Source organism: Leuciscus leuciscus (assembly GCF_965113295.1).
Source record: "Leuciscus leuciscus genome assembly, chromosome: 23".
NCBI lineage: Eukaryota > Metazoa > Chordata > Actinopteri > Cypriniformes > Leuciscidae > Leuciscus > Leuciscus leuciscus.
In genome coordinates, this window is record NC_138747.1 from 22,258,988 (window position 1) to 22,281,622 (window position 22,635).

The 22,635-nt window shown below is 40.2% G+C and overlaps 1 protein-coding gene across 1 annotated transcript in view; it reads left to right on the forward strand.

Annotated features, from left to right (window-relative positions):
- Window positions 1-22,635, forward strand: part of LOC309488495 (bactericidal permeability-increasing protein-like) — a 123,399-nt gene continuing 100,764 nt past the window's right edge. Inside the window, exons 1-3 of the mRNA XM_082156769.1 lie at window positions 1-88; window positions 1,438-1,556; window positions 11,170-11,284. Of these exons, the coding sequence (XP_082012895.1) occupies window positions 1,454-1,556; window positions 11,170-11,284 (218 nt within the window). The 5' untranslated portion in view covers window positions 1-88; window positions 1,438-1,453. The remainder of the gene's footprint in view (window positions 89-1,437; window positions 1,557-11,169; window positions 11,285-22,635) is intronic.

A 22,635-nucleotide genomic window follows, 5' to 3' on the forward strand; every position in this document is an offset into this window, starting at 1 on the left:
ACTCAGTGCTGCTGCCAGCTAGGGAGTAGACAGTTCATGCATCCGGACAGGAAGAGACCAGCCATTTAGCACATCACAACAGTTTAAGGTACAGTGCACATACATATATATCAATATGTATCTGAACAACACCAGTCTACATATTTTCAATTTATGTGTGAAATGTGTTTTTTCCATGATCTGTTCAGATCTAATCTGTACTGTATGTATACATTTAATGATCATGCTAAGTGTTTTCTATGGATTGTGTTATTTATATTTAGAATTATTTTGCTTGTGTTTAAGGTTCTACACAAGAGAAATATCATGGTTCATGCGTAGATATTTGTTGATATCAACTGTCCTTGATTTGTAACAGAGTGGCCATATGTGTTAGTAATATTCATTTAGTGAATATATTGTATATTGTGTTACTCATATTGTACAGTTGGATATAAAAATAAAGTTGTAAAATGTCAAATTTAGTAAAAGATAAGTAAAAAAACAAACAATTCTACAGCAGTAAATAAACCCAAGTCTCATGTCACATGACACATTCCAGCAAAGTGACTCCTCTTATCTGCATTCAATTATAGCTTTCCTTAATTCAATATAAGCATAACATCAACTTGTTCACAGTCATGTGGCTTAATTCATCTGACTGCAAGACAAAGGTCTCTTTTAGGGCAACATAATACATCAAAACCTTGCTTGTCTCAACCATTTCCTCATTCTCCAGCAAAAGCAGAGTGCTTTTATTTTTATTATTCATTTGTACATTGTAAATACTTAAAGATTAATTAAGTTGCATGTACACTATCAGTGAAACAGTTTGGACACAACTAGTTATTTCAAGCATAAGGCTTGAGAGAAACATTTCAGTCAAGCGTGTGCTAAATTTTTACTTTCAGTGTCATTCGTCATGCAGAACATTGTGCATTTGAGAACTAAGTGAGATTAGAGAACTGGTTAAAGCGAGCTTTGGGAAGCTGTGTTAAAAAGATAGAGGAAGTTTATTTTCACTTGGGAAAAGCCAGTTAAACTGGTCAGACCAACAATGTCATAATGTAGATTAGTTCTTAAACAAACTGTATATATAAAGACATTAATAAAAGACACAGATCAAATTGTGTAGTAAATTATATATATATATATATATAAAAATATATATAATAATAATAATAATAATATTATATATATATAATTTTTTTTTTAATAATGTTAAGTTTATTTATTAAGGATATGTCACAATAAAAAAAATTAGGCACAAAACAAGAGCTTGGTCCAAGGGGGTTGTGCTGGATTGGCTACACAGGACAGGAGCTGGTGTAATTAGTACTTTTGTACTAAATGTTTAAAATACAAACAATTGGATTAGCCAGGAGCTGATTAAATCGGTCACCTATTCTGACAGTTAAAAACACCTAATCGTATGCCCATGATGTGTGTCTCTCATAGGCTATATTTGAAAAAGATGTTCCTTTGGTGTGCTTTGGTTCTTGTGAACCTGGTCTCAGTGTCTACAAGCAACAATGCAGGAGTTAAAGTCAGACTAACTCAGAAGATGCTTGAGTATGGTAAGTGATCAAAACAAGACTGCTTGTAACACAAAAAATAAAAAAAGCATGTAGGTATGATGTATGGGATCAATATCCCGCCAAATGTATTGTGGTCATGGAGCAAAAAATAATAAGCTTGAATCAAAAATGTAAAAACACATGTAAAAAATATATCGCTCAAACTGAAAAAAATAATGCAAAATGATCAGAATAGCAAACAACGTGGTCACGGATCAAAATATAATAAGCGTGAATCAAAAAATAACAAGCATAAATAAAAACATTAAACACATTAAAAAATATTTTGCACAAAACTTCATTTTATGTTCATGTTTTCTTTAAAATTATGTTTTCCTTGGTTTTATTATCTGTACTTTATGCTCTCTTGCATTTTCTACTCATAATTAATTTTTTTGGAAGCTTGTGCTGTTTTTCTCTTCGGTCTTCTTTCCATGTTCTTCGCTTGCTCTTACAAATGTTGCAGTTTAACACATACGTAACCGAGACATTCCCTTTCAGTCGCTCACGTTCGACGTAGTCGACGTGTCGACTGATGGTGATCCCTATTAAAACGCCACTAGTGCTGCCACCTTCCAGTGCCTAAATAAAAGCCTCCTGATCCTCCCGCATATTAAACAATTTAATAATCAATCAAAAAACCTGCATGACTACACTGTAGCCACATTGGACCAGCAGTTTGAAAAATGAATGTATGATTCAGCTGTGGGCGCCATCTTCTGGTCAGGCATGGAAATTCATTCGACTGCTTGCTGCGTCCCAATTCAGAGGATGCATTCTTCGAAGGGCTCATTCGAAGGCCGATTGTGTCATCATGGCACGGCGAAGGCTGTCCCAATTCAAAGGCTCCTTCAAATGCGGCCTCCAAATGCATCCTTTGTTTTTTGTGAAATGAAGGAACAGATGGATCCTTCGCGTCCTTGCCTACCCCAGAATTCATTGCATGCCAGTGACGAAAGGATTTTTTTTTGTTGAAAAATTGCTGAATTGTACTTTTAAACGTATTGGGTTTCAACTTACTCAAATATCTAATGATACAAATGTAAAAAAAATAAGAAAAAAACCTTGTTAAAATGTTGACATATCTTACTATGCTATTATATTATATATTTGATACTCTTTATTAGGCTATATACAGAAATTGACCATGGTCAACATATTTAGACAGTTTGTGAACCCTGTTTTATTTAATATAACTTTAGTACAAACATTACTGTCACTCATCAACCCAGCTGTCACAGTTGCTAGGTGACAAGAAGCCTTTGAGTTGGGACACAGCCGATTACGAGACGACACCAACATCATTAAACGATAACTGTGACTATATCAACATGGGATCATTGACGAAAAAGACGAGACTAAAATGTATTTTAAAACAAATAAAAACTTGACCAAAACCTCTCTTTGTTTTTGTCGAATAAAAAGATAAAAATGTTACATTCTGTTTTTAAAAAGCTTCTACGAGCTTTCATGCTTGCAGTTGCCAGATTTTAAATCCAATCAGAGCTTTTCTATTACATACATCAGGATACATTTTCTGTCCGGTGGTTTACTTAATATGCTCACACGCTCCCTCTACACTGCAGAAGTGATGATCTGAAAACACAGACGAGTAAGCTGGAGTTTAGCGATCTCCATTTGAGATATTCTGCTTTAATGAAAGTGTCATTTAGTCAGTCTGTGTTCTGTTACTAGCAGCTTTTTTTCTGCTTGCTGCGACTAAATCCTAAATCCTTCTAAGGATATTCTTGACAATATTTGCGATTGTAGTTGCTGAATAAATGCACTTTATTTTTGTTTTTGCTGTTTATTTATTTATTATTTATTAGAAAAACAATGTAATTTGAAATGATTGGAATTACTATTAGGAATTTCACCACTTGTTGCTTCCATTCGTCAGGACACTGTCATTGAAGCTATCTGAAATTTGAACACTCTGCATAAATCAAATTGATACCAGTTCCAATTGTGCCTGAGCTATTAGCTCTTTATCTAAATTTCACTTTTTAACCATCTTTTTCACTAGTTCATTTATATAAAAACTGCCAGTTCCCCGTCACAGTCACCAGCTAATCTCCACTGTCTACACTTCATTTCCCATGATCCTCCTTGGCCCTCACCTGCACCTCCTTCACTGATCACCGTCACCTGTCACCCATCATCATTGGTCATCCTACAGCTCTATTTAAGGACTCTTGTCACTGAGTCTCATGGTCTAGTTCAGTTCTTGTGGGTTCCAGCGCATACAGGAGTGGTGGGAAATGAGAAAGCAGATCAATTAGCAAAACAGGCAGCAGCAAAAGATGGTATAGATATGCAGATTTTGTATAGTAAATCCGAACTTAAGTCAATAATTAGAAAGAAGATAACAGAGAAATGGCAATATTGCTGGGATAATGAACAAATAGGTAGGCATCTTTACTCTATACAATCATCGGTAAACAAAAGAAGGAATTCAAGAGGGAGTAGAAAGGTAGATTGTGTTCTTTCAAGATTAAGGTTGGGGCATACGGGACTTAATGCAACATTAAATATAATAGGAAAACATCCAACAGGGTTGTGTGATGGGTGTGGAGTCAGAGAAACAGTAGAACATGTTCTCATTCAGTGCAATAAATATACTGAGGATAGAAGGAAAATAATTGAAGAACTTCAGAAAAATGGTGTACAGCAGTTAACATTAAAAGAACTCTTAAATCCAGTAGGAAGTGATAATTTATTAGTAATATTTCTAAAAAGGACTAAGTTAATTCATAGAATATGAAGTTTAATATTAGTTTTGGGATTGGAATTTTTTTTTAGTATTATTATTATTATTATCCCTCGTCCCTAGTCTGGAAGATCCTGGGCTGTAGATGGAGGAGCTGAACACGCAGCAACATCGAAAGGCCAGGTTCTGAATAGTATGGGATGAGGGAAAATACAAGTCTCTGATTCATTGCCCACAGTAGATGGCGGTAATGCTCTATCTGAGAAGCGAGCTGCCAATAAAAACGAAAAAGAAGAAGAAGTCTCATGGTCTGGTCTCGTCTTAGATTTGCACTATGACTTGCGCTATTGTCTACTCATCTGAGAAACCGCCGTTCCTGTTTATTGACCTCATTGTTGACAAGCGCCACAGACTGTTCACTAGCGGTGGGCAGATCGAGGCTTCGTGAAGCAATGAAACAGTTGAACCAAATGGGCCATATTGTTTCGAGGCTTCGAATCAATCCGACACCCGTCTCAACGGTGACACCTAGTGGTCACTTGCAGGTGTTGATCTGAAACAACCTTGACGAGCCATTAAAAAAATGTGTTGTTTTTTTATTATTGTATTTTTCTAATATGTGAAGCTTGTAACCTATAGGCTCCTCACTGTGCATAATGTTATTTTGGTCCTGCAAAATGAATATTAATAAAAGAAATCAAGCCACAATGTCTCACTTTTTTAGAGATGCTCTAAACTGCTCTCTCTTTCCAGTAAGTTAGAGGATCATGAGTTCTGGGCAAATACGCATTATGTATTTTTTCACTTCCACTGTGGCATCAGCTGTAGCATTGTGTATCATCTGGGTTTGATGGATACGAGTATCAAAAAGTCCCCATAAACTGTCCTGTGTTTCTACTGGTGTTGATGTTGATGGTGATGATGATGATGATGATGGGTCTGATGTTGACACAATATCACAATACACACATCTCACTTTATTTGGGGTTTCTAAATGGAAATGCACCCACACCACAGATGTACGGCATCTCTTCTGGGGAGCCTCCATTTTATCTATCTAGCCTATCCAAATCTATCTATGTATCTATCTATATGAATCTATTTATGTATCTAGATATGTATCTATAATCTATCTATGTATCTAGATGTATCTAGATACCTAGATATGTATCTAGATATAATCTATCTATATATGTATCTATCTATAATCTATCTATGTATTTATATATGTATGATCTATAATCTATATATGCATCTATCTATTAATCTAGCTGTCTATATATTTATATCTATGTATCTATTAATCTAGCTGTCTATATATTTATATCTATGTATCTATTAATGTGTCACTATATGTATACTTTGTCTGTCTCTAGCCTATAACTAATCAAATCACACTATGTCACTATATCACCAAAAATCCGCTATCTCAAAATCAAACTCCTCTCACAAAAACCCATGAGGTCAATATGCGTTGATTTCACTTTTATACAGATATGCGATTGTGTGGTCTGTTCCCGACCGTGTCAATCAAACGCTGATTCGGCGGACCACACCTGATGAAACACTTGTGAAACACTTCAAGGCTTCGTTTGGCCATAGTCACGTGTTTTGAATCACGCTTCGGATCAGTGTTTCGAAACATCTGCGCTTCGGGATCTCGCAAAGCTTTGGAACGACTGTTTCGCGTCAGCCATCCCTACTGTTCACCTGAGTGATCTTCATCAATACTACTTAGCTGAAGTCCCGATCTTCCCGTCCTTATTGTTCTTCCTCATCCAGGCTCATCTCGTCTACTTCTCTCCTGCAAAGACATTCTTCCCGGTCAGCTAAGTCATCGCCATATCATATTCATCGCAACTGCGATCGCACAGCGACACCGTCCTCATGGTAAAAGAGCATGAGGTGAGGCGTACGCTGCGGGGCAGTCAACCCGCGGAATGCGGCCGGCCCTGATGGCGTCTGCGGACGCGCACTAAAGGACTGTAGGGACCAGCTGGTGGGGTCTTTACTAAGATCTTCAACCAGTCACTCTCCCAGCTTCCCATCCTGCCTGAAGTCCTCCATCATTGTCCCCCTGCCCAAAAAAACAAACATCACCACTCTCAACGACTACCGGCCAGTAGCACTCACCCCTGTGGTGATGAAGTGCTTTGAGAAACTGGTCCGTAGTCACATCATGTAATTTTATCCTCCCACCTTTGACCCACACCAGTTTGCTTACAGGGCGAACAGATCGACTGAGGATGCCGTGGCTACAGCCCTCCATGCTGCACTGTCCCACCTGGAGCAGCAGGGGAGCTATGCCCGGTTACTCTTCATAGACTTTAGCTCTGATTTTAATACCATCCTCCCCCACAGACTGGTGTCCAAACTGTCCAACATTGGAATACCACACTCCACCTGCCTCTGGATTAAGGACTTTCTGTCAGACCGTGCTCAGAGGGTAAGAATGGGATCCCATACATCTACGGCCCTCAGCCTCAGCACTGGCTCCCCGCAGGGCTGTGTGCTGATTCCCCTGCTCTATACCCTCTACACCCACGACTTTACCCCTGCTCATCAGAGCAACACCTTTGTCAAATTTGCTGATGATACCACGGTAGTGGAGCTCATCACAAGGGGGGATGAGTCCAATTACAGAGACGAGGTGGAGAAATTGGTGGGGTGGTGCAGAGTTAACAACTTGCTCCTCAATACATCAAAGACCAAGGAACTCATTGTGGACTTCAGGAGGAAGAAAACGGTTATCCAGCCGCTGTTCATAGGCGGAACCTGTGTAGAGAGGGTCTCTGAATTCCGCTTCCAGGGAGTCAACATCATGGAGGACCTGACCTGCGCCGTCCACACCACTGAGCTAGTGAAGAAGGCCCAGCAGAGACTCTACTTTCTAAGAGTTCTCAGGAGGAACAACATCCCCAAAAAACTGCTGGTGTCCTTCTATCGCTGCTCAATTGAGAGCATCCTGTCATACTGTCTCTGTGTGTGGTTTCCAAGCTGCACTGTGACACAGAGGAAAAAGCTCCAGGGTGTCATATAGGCAGCACAGAAAATCACTGGTTGCCCCCTCTCCTCTCTGGAAGAACTTCACAGCTCCCGCTGCATCAAAAAGGCCAAAACCATCATACAGGACTCATCACACCCCGGTCACACAATGTTCAGACTACTGCCGTCAGGCAGGAGATATAGGTCCATGAAAACAAGAACAAATAGACTACAAAACAGCTCTTATCCAACAGCCATAAGTGCATTAAATAATGCTGCTAAATTATAGTCTCCACCACTGATCTGTGTCAAAAGGCCCATGTGCAATTTTTAAATGTGGATGTCTGGATGGGTGTGTCTCCTATGTGTTTTTAGTATTAACATGTATGCAGTAGTAGTATTTTTGTATTTTTAGATGTTTGGCACTTGACAAGGACTGTACTTAATTTTGTTGTACCTGTTACAATGACAAATAAATATTCTATTCTATTCTAACTGCATTATTCTCCCTGCACCGCTCACCCTCTGCTTATTAAAAAAACGTCTTTGTATATTCACCTCAGTCCTGTCTGCCTTTGTCTAAGTGTGACACCCCCATTCTATTTTTAGTAAAGCAAGTTTTTCATTTCAGGAAAAAGCAAGCTATTTCTGGTTGCAATATGCAGCAATAATCTAACTTTGATTATCTGAGTATAATACAATTAAATAATTTTCCCTATCATAAAATCAAACTTCAATCTTTCTTCTATATTTGTATGCTGTGTTCAAAATAATCTAGCATGGTGAATAAAAATTTTCTCAACCAACATCAAGGAATCCCCCCCCCCCCCCCCCTTTTTTAAATCAGCAACTCCCATTTACTACGATACTAAGATTGCAGTAAAATGTTTATGCAACATGACTGTTGAAACTTGGTCACCCAATCTCGCTCACCTTCAGCACACTGCACAAGTTATTTTTGTTAACACACTTATTTATCTGCAATGGAATATTTTTTTCATTCTGTCCTCAGGGATAACAAGATACAAATCTTATACGTCTTCAGATATAAAATATATTAAGCACGTGCAATATTATTTATATTTATCTATTATATTATTAGGCTACATTTATTGAATAAATATATATCTTATTATTTTAACGTATTTCATACTACAATAATCTGCAAAGTTAATATCTTGAAACAGTGGTCTAATTTCCTTTACTTTTTAAATACACACCATTTATACATGTCCCTAACACATTCTTTATCCCTTTCAAGTGACCAGGGTTGGGGGGCACTATTTTTAACCACAGGCACAGTCAAGCAAGACACAGGATCCCACACACTCATTCTTGTACATCTATCTTTATGAGGACATTCATTGACAAAATGCAATCTCTAGCCGCTTACCCTAACCTTACCCATCACAACTAAGTGCCTAACCCGAACCCTTACCCTAAACCTACCCTTAACCTAATTATAACCTTATCCCTAAAACCAAGTCTTGACCCTCAAACAGGCCTTTAAAGGGGTCTCAGAAAGTGAGGACTGGCCAAAATGTCCTCACTTTACTCTCTTTGTCCTCACTCCAATGGTCTAAAACTCAAACTGGTCCTCACAAAGATAGTTATACAAGTACACACACACACACACACACACACACACACACACACACACACACACACACACACTATTCTGTACTCTATTCCCTGTCAGATCTGAATTATCACTTCTGCTCAATTTTTATTTTATAAACAATACATTTAAAGATTCACTGCTGCACTTCCTCAACACAGTGGAATACAATATACTTTTAAAACTATCCTATGATAGACCTCTGCGATTCACTTCCTAAACACAACAAAGTGGTATAGGACTTAACGTAACCGAGCAAACTTTCGGTAAACCTATGTTTAAACAAAAAAACGGTAACCGCAGGTTAAACTTCTTCTGTGTGCATGCAATACTTTGCCATCCATCGAGGCCCTCTTGACAAGTAAACACAAATCAATAACGGATATAGTAAATACAAATCCCCAAAATTGTTTGTGTTGTTTGTCCAGCGAAGCCCGCCACGGTTCATCACCAGCTCCTTAAAACAGTTTCATCTGGGCTGCCATTTGCTGTGGTTTCTCTCTTTTATGAAATCACTTCTCAGATCTTTGATGCCAGAAATATTATACTTTATTTTGCAACAAATCCGAGTATCTCCTCCAGAAGATAACTCCAGACCTTTGCTCAGCTCACACATATATACCATATATCCTTTTCCAAAAATGTTAACACACCCTATAGATATTTTTGGGTAAAGGTCTTGTACCATGTGACATACTAGAATAGAATTTTCTGCTTCAAGCAACATTCCAAGGCCTTGCTTCAGGCTTAAGAAAGTCAAACCAAAGTCACAGACAGGGGAAATAATAGTGTACAAATATATAGCTACATTACTTATTTTCTAAATAATAAAATCTTCTACACTGCAGATTAAGTTTTTGTTTAGAAATAAATAAATAAAACAGTCTCAATAATAGTATGAATTGTAGCTGAAATATAACCATTGATACATGATGTCCAATGTAGTGGACAGATGATTAATCCGAATTTCCTCCCAATTTAAAAACAATATTTGTAAAATGTAACTGTGACTCATAACTATGTCTCGATATTGCTTGATGCTACAACTTTTTTTTTTTTACTTGCAAGAGTCTCCTCACAGACCTGTTCCTGTCCCTAGACCTGTTCCTGCCCCAAGAACTGTTCATGTTCCTAGACCTGTTCCTGAGCCTGTCCCCGAGCCTGTGTCTGTCCCCATTCCAGAATCTGAGCCTGAGATGGTTCCTGAGCCTAAGCCTGTTCCTGAACTCCCACCCAGCCTCCCTTTTCCACATCCTCCCATCATTTTAAAGCACAGCCACCACAAAATCAGACTTTAGCACATATTTTTAGTTTGAGATTGTTCTGAGGTTAAATACAGATTTCTGGATGAAATTATTTTAACATTTCCAGCACTGGAACGCATTTTTATCACTCATCATGGTGGCAACTCTCCGACAGGTTGTAGCCTAAAGCTTTCAGTTCCAATGTGGATTGATGTAATTGGCAGACATTTTGGGCAGCAAATTTAAACAAGAGAACCAATCAAAAGCATCACCAGGCCTGCTGCTGGACAAATGGGTGCCCTAAGCAGAATTGTATTGTTGTGCATATAATAATGAAGCAATAATACTTGGTTCAAAGAAAGTACCAAAGCATGTAATTTTATGGTTTTATGAACAACACTGTCAAAATACATAATGTAATATAAGCCTGCAGAGGGTGCCAACGGTCTGGTGGTTGTTGTTGTTGTTGTTTTTGTTGTTAGACAGCATGATCAAATCCTTGTTTTTGGCCAAACAGTATTTAATTAAACCATAAATATAAAAATAATAATAATATCTGCCCTTCTTTACGATAGAAATGCTACAGCCAGTGTAATTTCTTTATCACTGTAATATGTGGTCATGAAAATTCAAAACTTTAAACTTTAAAAAATTTTAACTTTTATTTTGAAATCGCGATGCTCAACAATTTTCTTAGAATTTATTTAGAATTATCCTGTGTAAGCGAAGTGATAGCATTATGCTATGCTGTATTATGATTTTTTAACGGTTTCTATAGAGGCGTTTTTTCGTCACACTATTACGTCATAATGGGACAAAATCTGAAAAGAGTCTATTTTGGAGCTTGGTTTTTCAATAAAGTGTTTTTTGGACTAACAAGGAAGCTTTGAGTTCTGAAACTTACAGGATGTTAAGGATGTAGGGATAACAATCCATGTCCATAAATAATAATAATTTGCTTGAGCTAAACTGGAGTTAACCAGTTAGCTATTTAAACCAAATCTCAAGACACTAATTCTGAGGTACAGTTTCTAAATGTCTTTATTTTGAATGCAGGTCGACAGATTGGAATTGCCTCAATCCAGCAAAAGCTCAGAAGTATTAAAGTGCCAGATATAAGTGGCACAGAAAAGGTGGATCCTATTGGAAAGGTCCAATATAGTTTTACAGGGTAAGATGAATGTCCCTTCTAATTCATGGTCATAAGTTCCTACTATGTAATTGTAAAAGTTATACTTGGTTGTAAAAGTTATACTTGTTATACTTCAAAATCAAAATAATTTTATGAAATATGTTAACCCATTTGGTTATATTTGTACTTAACATGATGTTAAATGATTATTTTTTAGGATTGTCCCCTAAATAAGATATAGACATAAAATATATTTACTTGGCTTGGCAAACTTCCTGAAAAGATTATGTAATTTTCACAGAATTATTTGTTGAATAGTAGGGCTAAAGGCACACCTTTAGATGTGCTTTTCACTACTCCCATGGTGTGTGTGTAACAAACGTGTGAGCAGACAGATTAAGACTCAGATGAATAAAGTTCCAACACAAACTTTACTAATAATAATCAAAACGGGTAGCGATCCCAACAAACAGTAGGTATAGCCGTCAACGTGACCGAACAAACTCAAAGGGAACACACATGAACTTATATACTACGAGGTGAACACACCTGAACCAAACTAACTAATAATCACAGTAACCATAGAAACTTAACCGTGGTGGGAATCTAAACACATAACTTTAGAACCAATTCTTAATGCGCATGTGAACGGCATCAGCGTTTATCACAGGTTCGCGTTTAAAGTCTGTGTAGAGAGAATGGTGTCGTCTTAGCAGCCCCTAATTTAATAACAAATGATTGTTGCGACGGAAGCGAATCAATCAAAACTAACTTTAGCTGGAAAATAACTTTATTAAAGAACCGCTATAAAGCCAAAACAATCTCTGTTACCTTAAATTATACGTTTATCTCTGTAAAGCTGCTTTGAAACAATCTACATTGTTAAAAGCGCTATATAAATGAAGATGACCTGATACAAGTGGGGTACAACGGGGCAAAAGACGCACCAGGGTAAAAAGCGTCTTTGATTATATTTTCCTCTCAGCCACTAGAAGGCACAAAAACTTGTTGTAGCACTTCCAAAACATCCGCTTTTCAAGATGCACATGGAAATTTGGCTGATCCTTGACGTGATAGCGGGCAAAGTTGATACTAGGGGTGCACCGAAATTTCGGCCGCCGAAAATGTTCAGCCGAAAATGGCATTATCGGTTTCGGGCCGAAATAAAAAAAAAACAGCCGCAAACGTTAGTGATGGGATTTATGGCTCTTTGAGGGGATCCGGATCTTGGCGATCCGTTCCTTTCAAAGAGCCGTTCAAAAGAACGGCTCTTTTTAAATATTTAGTCAGTTTTAAGAAGCCAGCTTGGGGGCATCTCAGTTTATCCTGGAAATAATCACTGGGAGGAATGATGAGGTGAGATTTGTAGTCAAATAATTAAAACTCAGATATCACACACCAATATTTGAATTATTCTGAAATATTGATTATTACCTCATTTGTCATGTGTGGACTATATTCCATAGGGTTGCACAACATCCCTCTGCTTAGACAGTGACATCACTATTTTGGATTTACCTTTAGTACAAAGTGTGTGTATGTGTAAAGCTACGTTGACTTATGTTATTCATACAATACCTAACGAACCGCTATTACTGACGTTGGCACTGAGACAGAGAGGCACTCGCACGTGTTTAAAAAAAAAAAAAGTTTTTAACTGGAGTAAGCATGTGACGGCAGCATGCAAAAGTCATGGCTCCGCTCCTACCCAATAGGCACGCAGGGGTTTTTTCCACTGACTGGAGTACTCGAGTGAAGGATGCTGCACAACTATCATCATGCTGTTAGGCAGTAGCACCCCTGCGCTGGGTGCGCCGGTCCGTGTACGTTTTGATAGTTTGTTTTCCAATTTGAAATGAAATAAGCAGAAACGAGAAAACGGCCCCTTTATTTGTTTTTTCGTTTTAAAAAAAAACGAAAAAACGAGATTTCGGCTTGAGTTTTCGTTTTTTAGTTCACAGGCAAAAAACGAATAAATGACTTCAAAATTCGTTCTCTTACGAGAGGTCTCTCGTACTTGCGTAAGTACTAGGGGAAAACCTCTTTCCTCGAGATATTGAAGCCAAAAATTATCCTTAATTTTGCAATAATGTAAAACGCATTGCAGCAGCATGCAGACATGGGCGAGACAGCTTGCGCGCCCATTGGCTGCTCTGCGGCAACTGCACCAGCCTATCGATAGAGGCCCCTCATGACGTCAGAACCAATGAGGGTGCTTCACGCCCATTACGTCATGTCCCGCTGAAAGCGGGTGGGGCTAGGGCTATAAATACGGCCCAGAGAGGCTGGTTTGGTCAGTTTTTCATCTCTTCAGCGGGCCTTCGCATCGCTGGATCCTGAGAGGAAGCCGCGCCGTCTGAGTCAAGCACCCAGCGGGATTAGTGCATCTGAAGCTGCTGGTCGACATCTCGCCGCCTTCAGTCGCCATTTCTGCTGACGCTTTCGGCGTACATATCCTTTTCTCTGTTACTGTGTTTGTGTATGTGTGTGTGTTCGCCGCCGCGACACACACTCTCATTGCACTAAAAGAGCCTTTTTCAAGACAGCCCTTCCCCCCCCCAACCCGCAAAGCTCGCCGGTGCGCCCGCTTGCCTTGCCTGCTTGGAGGATGATACCTGCTCTCCCTCTGTTCGAGCCGCGCAAACCGCGCCGTTCACAGGGGAGGCTGGAAGCGGACGGTCGGGGTTAGTTTTTCTTTACGTACAAGAAAGCTACCCTGCCTCTGTGCCCCATTCACGCGTCAATCACCAGCGAAAGGAGAAAATTGTGTTTTAGTCCCGCCGAGGCTGAACTGACCTGAATCTTCTCACACATTTCTCAGTTCCCTGATCAGGCGACTGGAAATATAAATATTGCAACACCGAAGAAAACATGTTGACGCTCTTATATGCTTGTGCATCTGAAAGCCTTTGTGTTCCCCCCTGTGGCTCAGTGGCGGAATCTTTGTTTTTTCACACGAGAGACCGGTGTTCGAATCTCGGTCTAACGGCAGATTGATTATACCTCCAATGCTTCGCTCTGTCAGTTCCCTGAAAGGCGACTGCAGATGTGCATTTTGCAGCCAACGAGCGCGTTGTACAACCCGCTCGCCTGCACCCAAACACCGTTTCTATGGTTCCCGTGCGCCACTGGCGAAAGGAGAAAAGAGTGTTAATGTCCCGCTGCGGCCGAATTCTATTTCTCATTCCCCTCTGAAGTTCGGACGACTGGAAATGTCATACTGCAGTGAGCGAGCCTGTTGTAATGCACGCACGCCTGCAAACAAAAGCCAGCATGTTGACGCTCTCTGTTTCTATGGCAACTTCTCGCTCGTTCAGTTCCAGTAAATGCGACTGTTCCAGTGTATTCTGCAGTAAACAAGTCGGCGACACAGCCCGCTTGCCTGCACACAAACGCCGCTTTACGGCTACCCAGATAAATCCCATAGAGTGTATTCTCTGGTGTTCCGGCCACGGCCGATGGTGTTATGAGTGTAGACAAAATGCCCACTGCCTGCCCAGTGCTCATTCCTACACAGAAACACAGCCCGTCGCACAGGGCTCGCGCACATGAAATCGACCCAGATCGATTGCGCATTAAATGTGGTAAATGTGCCCACTGCCCAGTACCCACAAACACTACGTTCTGCATGTCTCAAGGTTTCTGTAAAACGAAACCAACATGCATTCGCTCTGCTCAGGCAGACAATGCTCTCAGTGTTGTAAATGTGCCCGCTATCCCGCGCCCACATTCACACATAGACATGACAGGTCTTACGGGACTCGCCCAGCCCTCCCCCTCTCGGTTGACCACCGCAGAGGAGTCGAGCGCGGGCAATCTGCCCGCTGTTATCAGCGCGCCCCCTGCCTCAAATGTCATATGCGCGACGCTTATGTTGCAGCACACTGAAGCCCCTCTGTCGCTGAGCGACCAGAGCGCGCTTCGCATTCAACCCCTAGCCATTCGTGCAAACGCATGGGCAAGGCTACCCGGGGTTTCGAAGTGGGTGCTAGACATTATAGAAAGAGGCTATTCGCTACAGTTCGGTCGACGCCCGCAACGCAAAGCGGCGCGAATCGATACTACGGTGAAAAAGGAAGTAGCACACCTACTTCGGGCCGAAATAGCGAAGTTACTGAGCAAAGGGGCTATAGAACCCCTATCACAAGCTCAGAGCGAAGGGGGCATGTACAGCAGATATTTTCTGGTACCCAAAAAAAAAAAAAAAAAAAAAGACGGGGGTCTCAGACCCTTTTTAGATCTAAGACGACTAAACAAAGCACTTCTGAAACGACGGTTCAGAATGCTCACGACCAAGAAAATCCTCTCGCAAATTTGCCAAGGGGACTGGTTCATGTCGATAGATCTGAAAGACGCTTATTTTCAAATACAAATAGCGTCACGTCACAGGCAATTTTTTAGATTCGCCTTTCGAGGGCCAGGCATATCAGTCCTGCCATTTGGCCTATCCCTGGCACCTCGTGTATTCACGATGTGCACGGATGCAGCGCTCGCACCCCTCAGGCTCCGAGGCATACGAGTGCTGAATTATTTGGACGATTGGCTGGTTCTAGCTCGATCACAGTCGGAGCTCATAGAACACAGGACCATATTACTCGATCACCTCGAGAATTAAGGTCTCACAGTCAATTGGGCAAAGAGTTCACTGTCTCCCAGTCAGAAAATATCTTTTCTGGGCACAGATCTGGACTCGCTGTCTATGACAGCACAGCTGTCGCCGCAGCGCAGACTAGGTATTCAGCGCATGACAGAGATTTTTCGCCACGCCGCTTTAGTCCCGCTCAAAAAGTTTCAAAGGATGCTGGGTCTCATGGCTTCAGCATCCTCAGTGCTTCAGCTGGGTCTGCTTCGCATGCGCCCGCTGCAGTATTGGTCGAAAGCGCGCGCCGCGCAGAGCTTGGACCTCCGGTCTCGCGCGCCTCAAGGTCGATCAGAAATGCGTCGCAGCTCTGAAACCTTGGACAGTGACCGACTTTTACCGGTCAGGTGTAAGCCTGGGGACGTCCTCGAGTGTGAAGGTGGTGTTTACGGACGCCTCAACCTCGGGATGGGGAGCGCTGCTCGAGGGCAGACTGTTATTCGGCCAGTGGTCGGAACGGGAAAAGCTTCTGCATATAAACTGCCTGGAAATGATGGCAGTCGACAACGCGCTGAGGCGTTTTTGTCCCCAGATAAAAAGACACCACGTCTTGGTCCGTTCGGACAACATGTCAGTGGTGGCTTATATAAATCACCAAGGAAGTATCAAATCCAGAATCCTTCACAGGCTGACGGAACGCATCCTGGTCTGGGCTCAGCACAATCTGCGCTCGCTCAGGGCAGCGCATGTGCCCGGCCATCTGAATGTGGGACCAGACAGACTGTCCAGAAACAATCTGCCGACAGGAGAATGGTCTTTACATCCACAGACAGTCAAAATGCTATGGAGGACATCTGGTAGAGCGGAAATAGACCTATTTGCGTCTCAAGAGAACGCTCATTGTCAGGAATTCTTCTCCAAGAGCAGGGATGCGCTGGCTCACGTCTGGCCCCGCTGCCCGCTCTATGCGTTTTCCCCCTGTCACGCTCCTACCCCAGGTGTTAGAGCGAATCAGGGAGAGCGGATGCCCAGTGCTACTCGTCGCCCCATTTTGGACAAACCAAGTCTGGTTTCCAGTCATGATGCAGCTGACGAGTACCGCCCCGTGGCCGATACCGGTGAGGAGGGATCTCCTCTCACAGGCGAACGGCTCGATCTGGCATCCTCGCCCGGAGCTTTGGTCCCTACATGTGTGGGCCATCAACGGGTACCCATTAACCTCCCAGCGGGAGTGTTAAACACGATCACGCAGGCTAGAGCTCCATCTACGAGGCGGCTCTATTCCTCAAAATGGTCTGTGTTCACTAGCTGGTGTACAGCGAGTGGCACTTCACCCTCACGCTGTGGGGTGCCGGAGGTTCTCTCCTTTTTACAAGAGCTTCTGGATAAGGGCAGAACCCCATCCACGCTCAAAGTTTGTATGGCGGCCATAGCAGCGTTCGCTGAACCACCGCTTGGCCAGTCATTAGGAAGGAACGATCTGGTCATTCGCTTCCTTAGAGGAGCTAAGAGGCTGAACCCTCCCAGACCACCCTCAGTTCCCGTTTGGGACCTTTCCACGGTTCTGGAAGCCATGAAAGGTGCCCCATTCGAGCCAATACAGTCAATAGACCTGAAACTCTTGTCTTTCAAAACAGTGTTTCTTCTGGCTCTCGCTTCAGTGAAGCGCATAGGGGATTTGCAACCGCTCTCAGTGAGCGCGACGTGTATGGAGTTTGGGCCTAATGACTCGAGAGTCATACTCAAACCAAAGCACGGATATGTTCCTAAATCCCTCAACACACCGTTTAGGGCACAGGTTATCTCCCTGTCGGCCCTGCCGGTATCTGAAGAGGAAGGGGACGCAGGCTTCCTTTGCCCGGTCAGGGCTTTAAGAGCCTATGTGTCTCGCTCATCTGTTTTCAGACAGACGGAGCAGCTCTTTGTTTTGTTCAGCGGACGTTCTAAGGGACTAGCTGCGTCAAAACAGAGTCTATCCAGATGGATAGTTGATGCTATAGCGCTAGCTTACACATCCAAGGGCCTGCAATGCCCGATAGGTGTCAAAGCGCACTCCACAAGAGGCATGGCCTCGTCGTGGGCTTGGTCCAGTGGGATTGCCTTGCAAGATATCTGTATGGCGGCAGGCTGGGCCTCCCCGTCTACATTTATAAGGTTTTATAACCTCGAGGTTCCCGCTTTGCAAGCTAGGTTGCTCTCGGTTGAATTTTTCAGTATTGCCCGCCCGATGCTATCGGCTCGGGATGCTGAAACTGCTAGAGCGTCGATCACGGATCGTCTGTATACCTCTGTGGGCAGTGCGTAAGTCCCCCATATTTACCAGTCCAGGCCGAGTTCGCCCTGGCTGTGTGGAACACTTGATATAACATGCTCTTATCAGAGCTCCATATTACAGGAATGATGCTATTCTAGCCCCTCTTCCCGGATTCTCTGTGAGTCCCTTGTGATTAGGCACTGTATGAGCCCCGGGCACCTGCCCTTGGGACTTTAGTGTTATGTCTCAAGCACGCACGGCGTTTTACATTGTGTTCCCCTAGCGTAAGATATCTTACGCAAGTACGAGAGACCTCTCGTAAGAGAACGTACTCGGTTACTAACGTAACCTCGGTTCTCTCTAGAAGAGGGAACGAGTACTTGCGTATCTTGCCGTGCATGCGTCATGTTCTGATTCGCTTCAGCGATGAAAAACTGACCAAACCAGCCTCTCTGGGCCGTATTTATAGCCCTGGCCCCACCCGATTTCGGCGGGACATGACGTAATGGGCGCGAAGCGCCCTCATTGGTTCTGACGTCATGAGGAGCCTCTATCGATAGGCTGGTGCAGTTGCCGCAGAGCAGCCAATGGGCGCGCGAGCTGTCTCGCCCATGCCTGCATGCTGCTGCAATGCGTTTTACATTATTGCAAAATTAAGGATAATTTTTGGCTTCAATATTTCGAGGAAAAGAGGTTTTCCCCTAGCGTAAGATATCTTACGCAAGTACTCGTTCCCTCTTCTAGAGAGAACCGAGGTTACGTTAGTAACCGAGTACGTTTTCTCGTTTCTGCTTATTTCATTTCAAATTGGAAAACAAACTATCAAAACGTACACGGACCGTGCGCAACTGTTCTGTCTCGCGGAAGAGCTCATTTGTGTGCATCTGTGTGAAACACGCATAGGAAAAAAAGAACGACAGAAAGAACGGCTCCCCTCCAGCCGCGACTCGGCTCCCATCGTTCATGTTTATGAGCCGTTCAAAAGAATCGGTTCGTTCGCGAACGTCACAACTCTAGAAAACGTAAACCGAAAATGAATAGGCTTTTTCGACATCATGCAGCTCTGCGCAGACCGATCGGCGGCTGACTTGAAGCAGTGCATGCCGGTTAGAAATTTTGTCCGACTTGATACAGTGCCGACGCCACGTGACTGTGACGTATGCCATCAAAGTACCGCGAGAGCAATTCGAGAGTAGCCAGAGAACTCAGCCAGCGCATATGGCAAGCCCTTTTAACATTTAAAAGCTCATTTTGACTATCCGAAATTAACATTGTAGATATCAACAATGTCTTTCTGACTAGTCGTAATTACATTTTGGGTAGTTGGATTTGTCATTCAAGATATCTGTAACGTAATTGTGACTAGTCGAAACGACAGATAGAGATATCTGTAATTCAGTTTTGACTAGGCAAAACTGAATTACAGATATCTGCAATGACGTAATTGAAAACGACATTCAACTTGTCACACATCTTAAATGACAATTGCAGATATCTGTAATTCAGTTTTGACTAGGCAGAATTAAAGTTAAAGATATCTCAAACGTCATTATGACTATGACTAGTGCAAATTATTGTGCATGACGTTATGGCAAGCCGTTTTAACATTTAATCATTTAAACCGACTAGTCTCTATTTTCATGCTACTAGTACTTATTTTTTAGATACTAGTATCTATTCCATTAAGTACTAGTACTTATTCATTAGCTACTAGTGCTTATTCTTTAGGTACTAGTGCCTATTCTTTAGATACTAGTGCTTATTCTTTAGGTACTAGTACTTATTCAATAGATACTAGTACTTATTCATTAGATACTAGTACTTATTCATTAGATACTAGTACCTATTTAATATATACTAGTACTTATTCATTAGATACTAGTACTTATTCATTAGATACTAGTTCTTATTTATTAGATACTAGTACTTATTCATTAGTAACTAGTACTTATTATTAGATACTAGTACTTATTCATTAGATACTAGTAATAGATACTAGTACTTATTCATTAGATACTAGTACTTATTCCAATAGTGACTAGTAACTATTCTTTTGTTACTAGTAACAAAAACATTTTTTTGCCATTGACTTCTATGGGGATCTGTCATTCAGATATCAACTATTCAGTTCTGACTAGTATGTATTCCAATTGTGACTAGTACATATATATTAGATACTAGTAGTTATTTATTAGGTACTAGTACTTATTTTTTAGATACTAGTAACTATTACTAGATACTAGTATGTATTCAATAAACACTAGTACTAAGTCATTAGATACTAGTACCTATTAAATAGATACTAGTACCTATTAAATAGATACTAGTACTTATTCATTAGATACTAGTACTTATTCAATAGATACTAGTACTTATTCATTAGATACTAGTACTTATTCATTAGATACTAGTACCTATTAATTAGATACTAGTACTTATAAATTAGCTACTAGTACTTATTCAATAGATACTAGTAACTATTTATTAGATACTAGTATTTATTCCAAATGTTACTAGTAAGATTTTTAATTTTACTAGTAAGATTTTTAATTGAACTATCCAGTGGCCGTTCTGACTAGTCATAACATAAGACGAGTAAAAAAGCAGTTGTGACTAGTAAAATAAAAAATCTTACTAGTAACAGTCGGAATAAATACTAGTATCTAATAAATAGGTACTAGTATCTAATGAATAAGTACTAGTATCTAATGAATAAGTACTAGTAGCTAATTTATAAGTACTAGTATCTAATTAATAGGTACTAGTATCTAATGAATAAGTACTAGTATCTAATGAATAAGTACTAGTATCTAATGAATAAGTACTAGTATCTATTGAATAAGTACTAGTATCTAATGAATAAGTACTAGTATCTAATAAATAAGAACTAGTATCTAATGAATAAGTACTAGTATCTATTGAATAAGTACTAGTATCTAAAGAATAAGTACTAGTATCTAATGAATAAGTACTAGTATCTAATGAATAAGTACTAGTATCTAATGAATAAGTACTAGTATCTATTGAATAAGTACTAGTATCTAATGAATAAGTACTAGTATCTAATAAATAACTACTAGTATCTAATATATATGTACTAGTCACAATTGGAATACATACTAGTCAGAACTGAATAGTTGATATCTGAATGACAGATCCCCATAGAAGTCAATGGCAAAAAAAATTATTTGTTACTAGTAACAAAAGAATAGTTACTAGTCACTATTGGAATAAGTACTAGTATCTATTTAATAGGTACTAGTATCTAATGAATAAGTACTAGTATCTAATAATAAGTACTAGTAACTAATGAATAAGTACTAGTATCTAATAAATAAGAACTAGTATCTAATGAATAGGTACTAGTATCTAATGAATAGGTACTAGTATCTAATGAATAAGTACTAGTATCTATTGAATAAGTACTAGTATCTAATGAATAAGTACTAGTATCTAATAAATAAGAACTAGTATCTAATGAATAAGTACTAGTATCTATTGAATAAGTACTAGTATCTAAAGAATAAGTACTAGTATCTAATGAATAAGTACTAGTATCTAATGAATAAGTACTAGTATCTAATGAATAAGTACTAGTATCTAATGAATAAGTACTAGTATCTAATGAATAAGTACTAGTATCTAATGAATAAGTACTAGTATCTATTGAATAAGTACTAGTACCTAAAGAATAAGCACTAGTATCTAAAGAATAGGCACTAGTACCTAAAGAATAAACACTAGTAGCTAATGAATAAGTACTAGTACTTAATGGAATAGATACTAGTATCTAAAAAATAAGTACTAGTAGCATGAAAATAGAGACTAGTCGGTTTAAATGATTAATTGTTAAAACGGCTTGCCATAATGACGTTGCTCTATTTTAGATATCCATAAATAAGTAATTTCCCCTCCCCGCCATAATCAAAGAAGAAGTGGCTTCATTTCCTTATTTCTATGAATGGAAGAAGAAAGAAGCAGTCGATTGTTGGCTGCAATCGAAAAAAACACCAGAAAATGTTTTTATATACAAATTTTTTTTTTTAAATTGCAATGTTTATGATCATGCTTAAAAGGTTATTGTTGCCGTAAGATTTATGCGTGAAAGAGATTCACACTAATTCACTTTAATAAAGATGCTGACATGCATGCTATTCTTGCCATGGAAGTACAATAACATTAACTTCCTTAGATGAGAAAAAAAGTTCTTAGTTCAGATTAGTTCTTATTTTTTTATTTAGTTTTTTCAGTTTGAAACAGTATCTAACAGCATTAAAAAGACGTTTAAAAACTCTGGTTGCGCCGACATGGTGCTAATCAGTGCTAATTACAAGTTAACAGTTAACAGGTGCTATGTGATTTGATGATTTGAACAACACGCTCTGCTCCTACTATGGCAAGCCGTTTTAACATTTAATCATTTAAACCGACTAGTCTCTATTTTCATGCTACTAGTACTTATTTTTTAGATACTAGTATCTATTCCATTAAGTACTAGTACTTATTCATTAGCTACTAGTGCTTATTCTTTAGGTACTAGTACTTATTCAATAGATA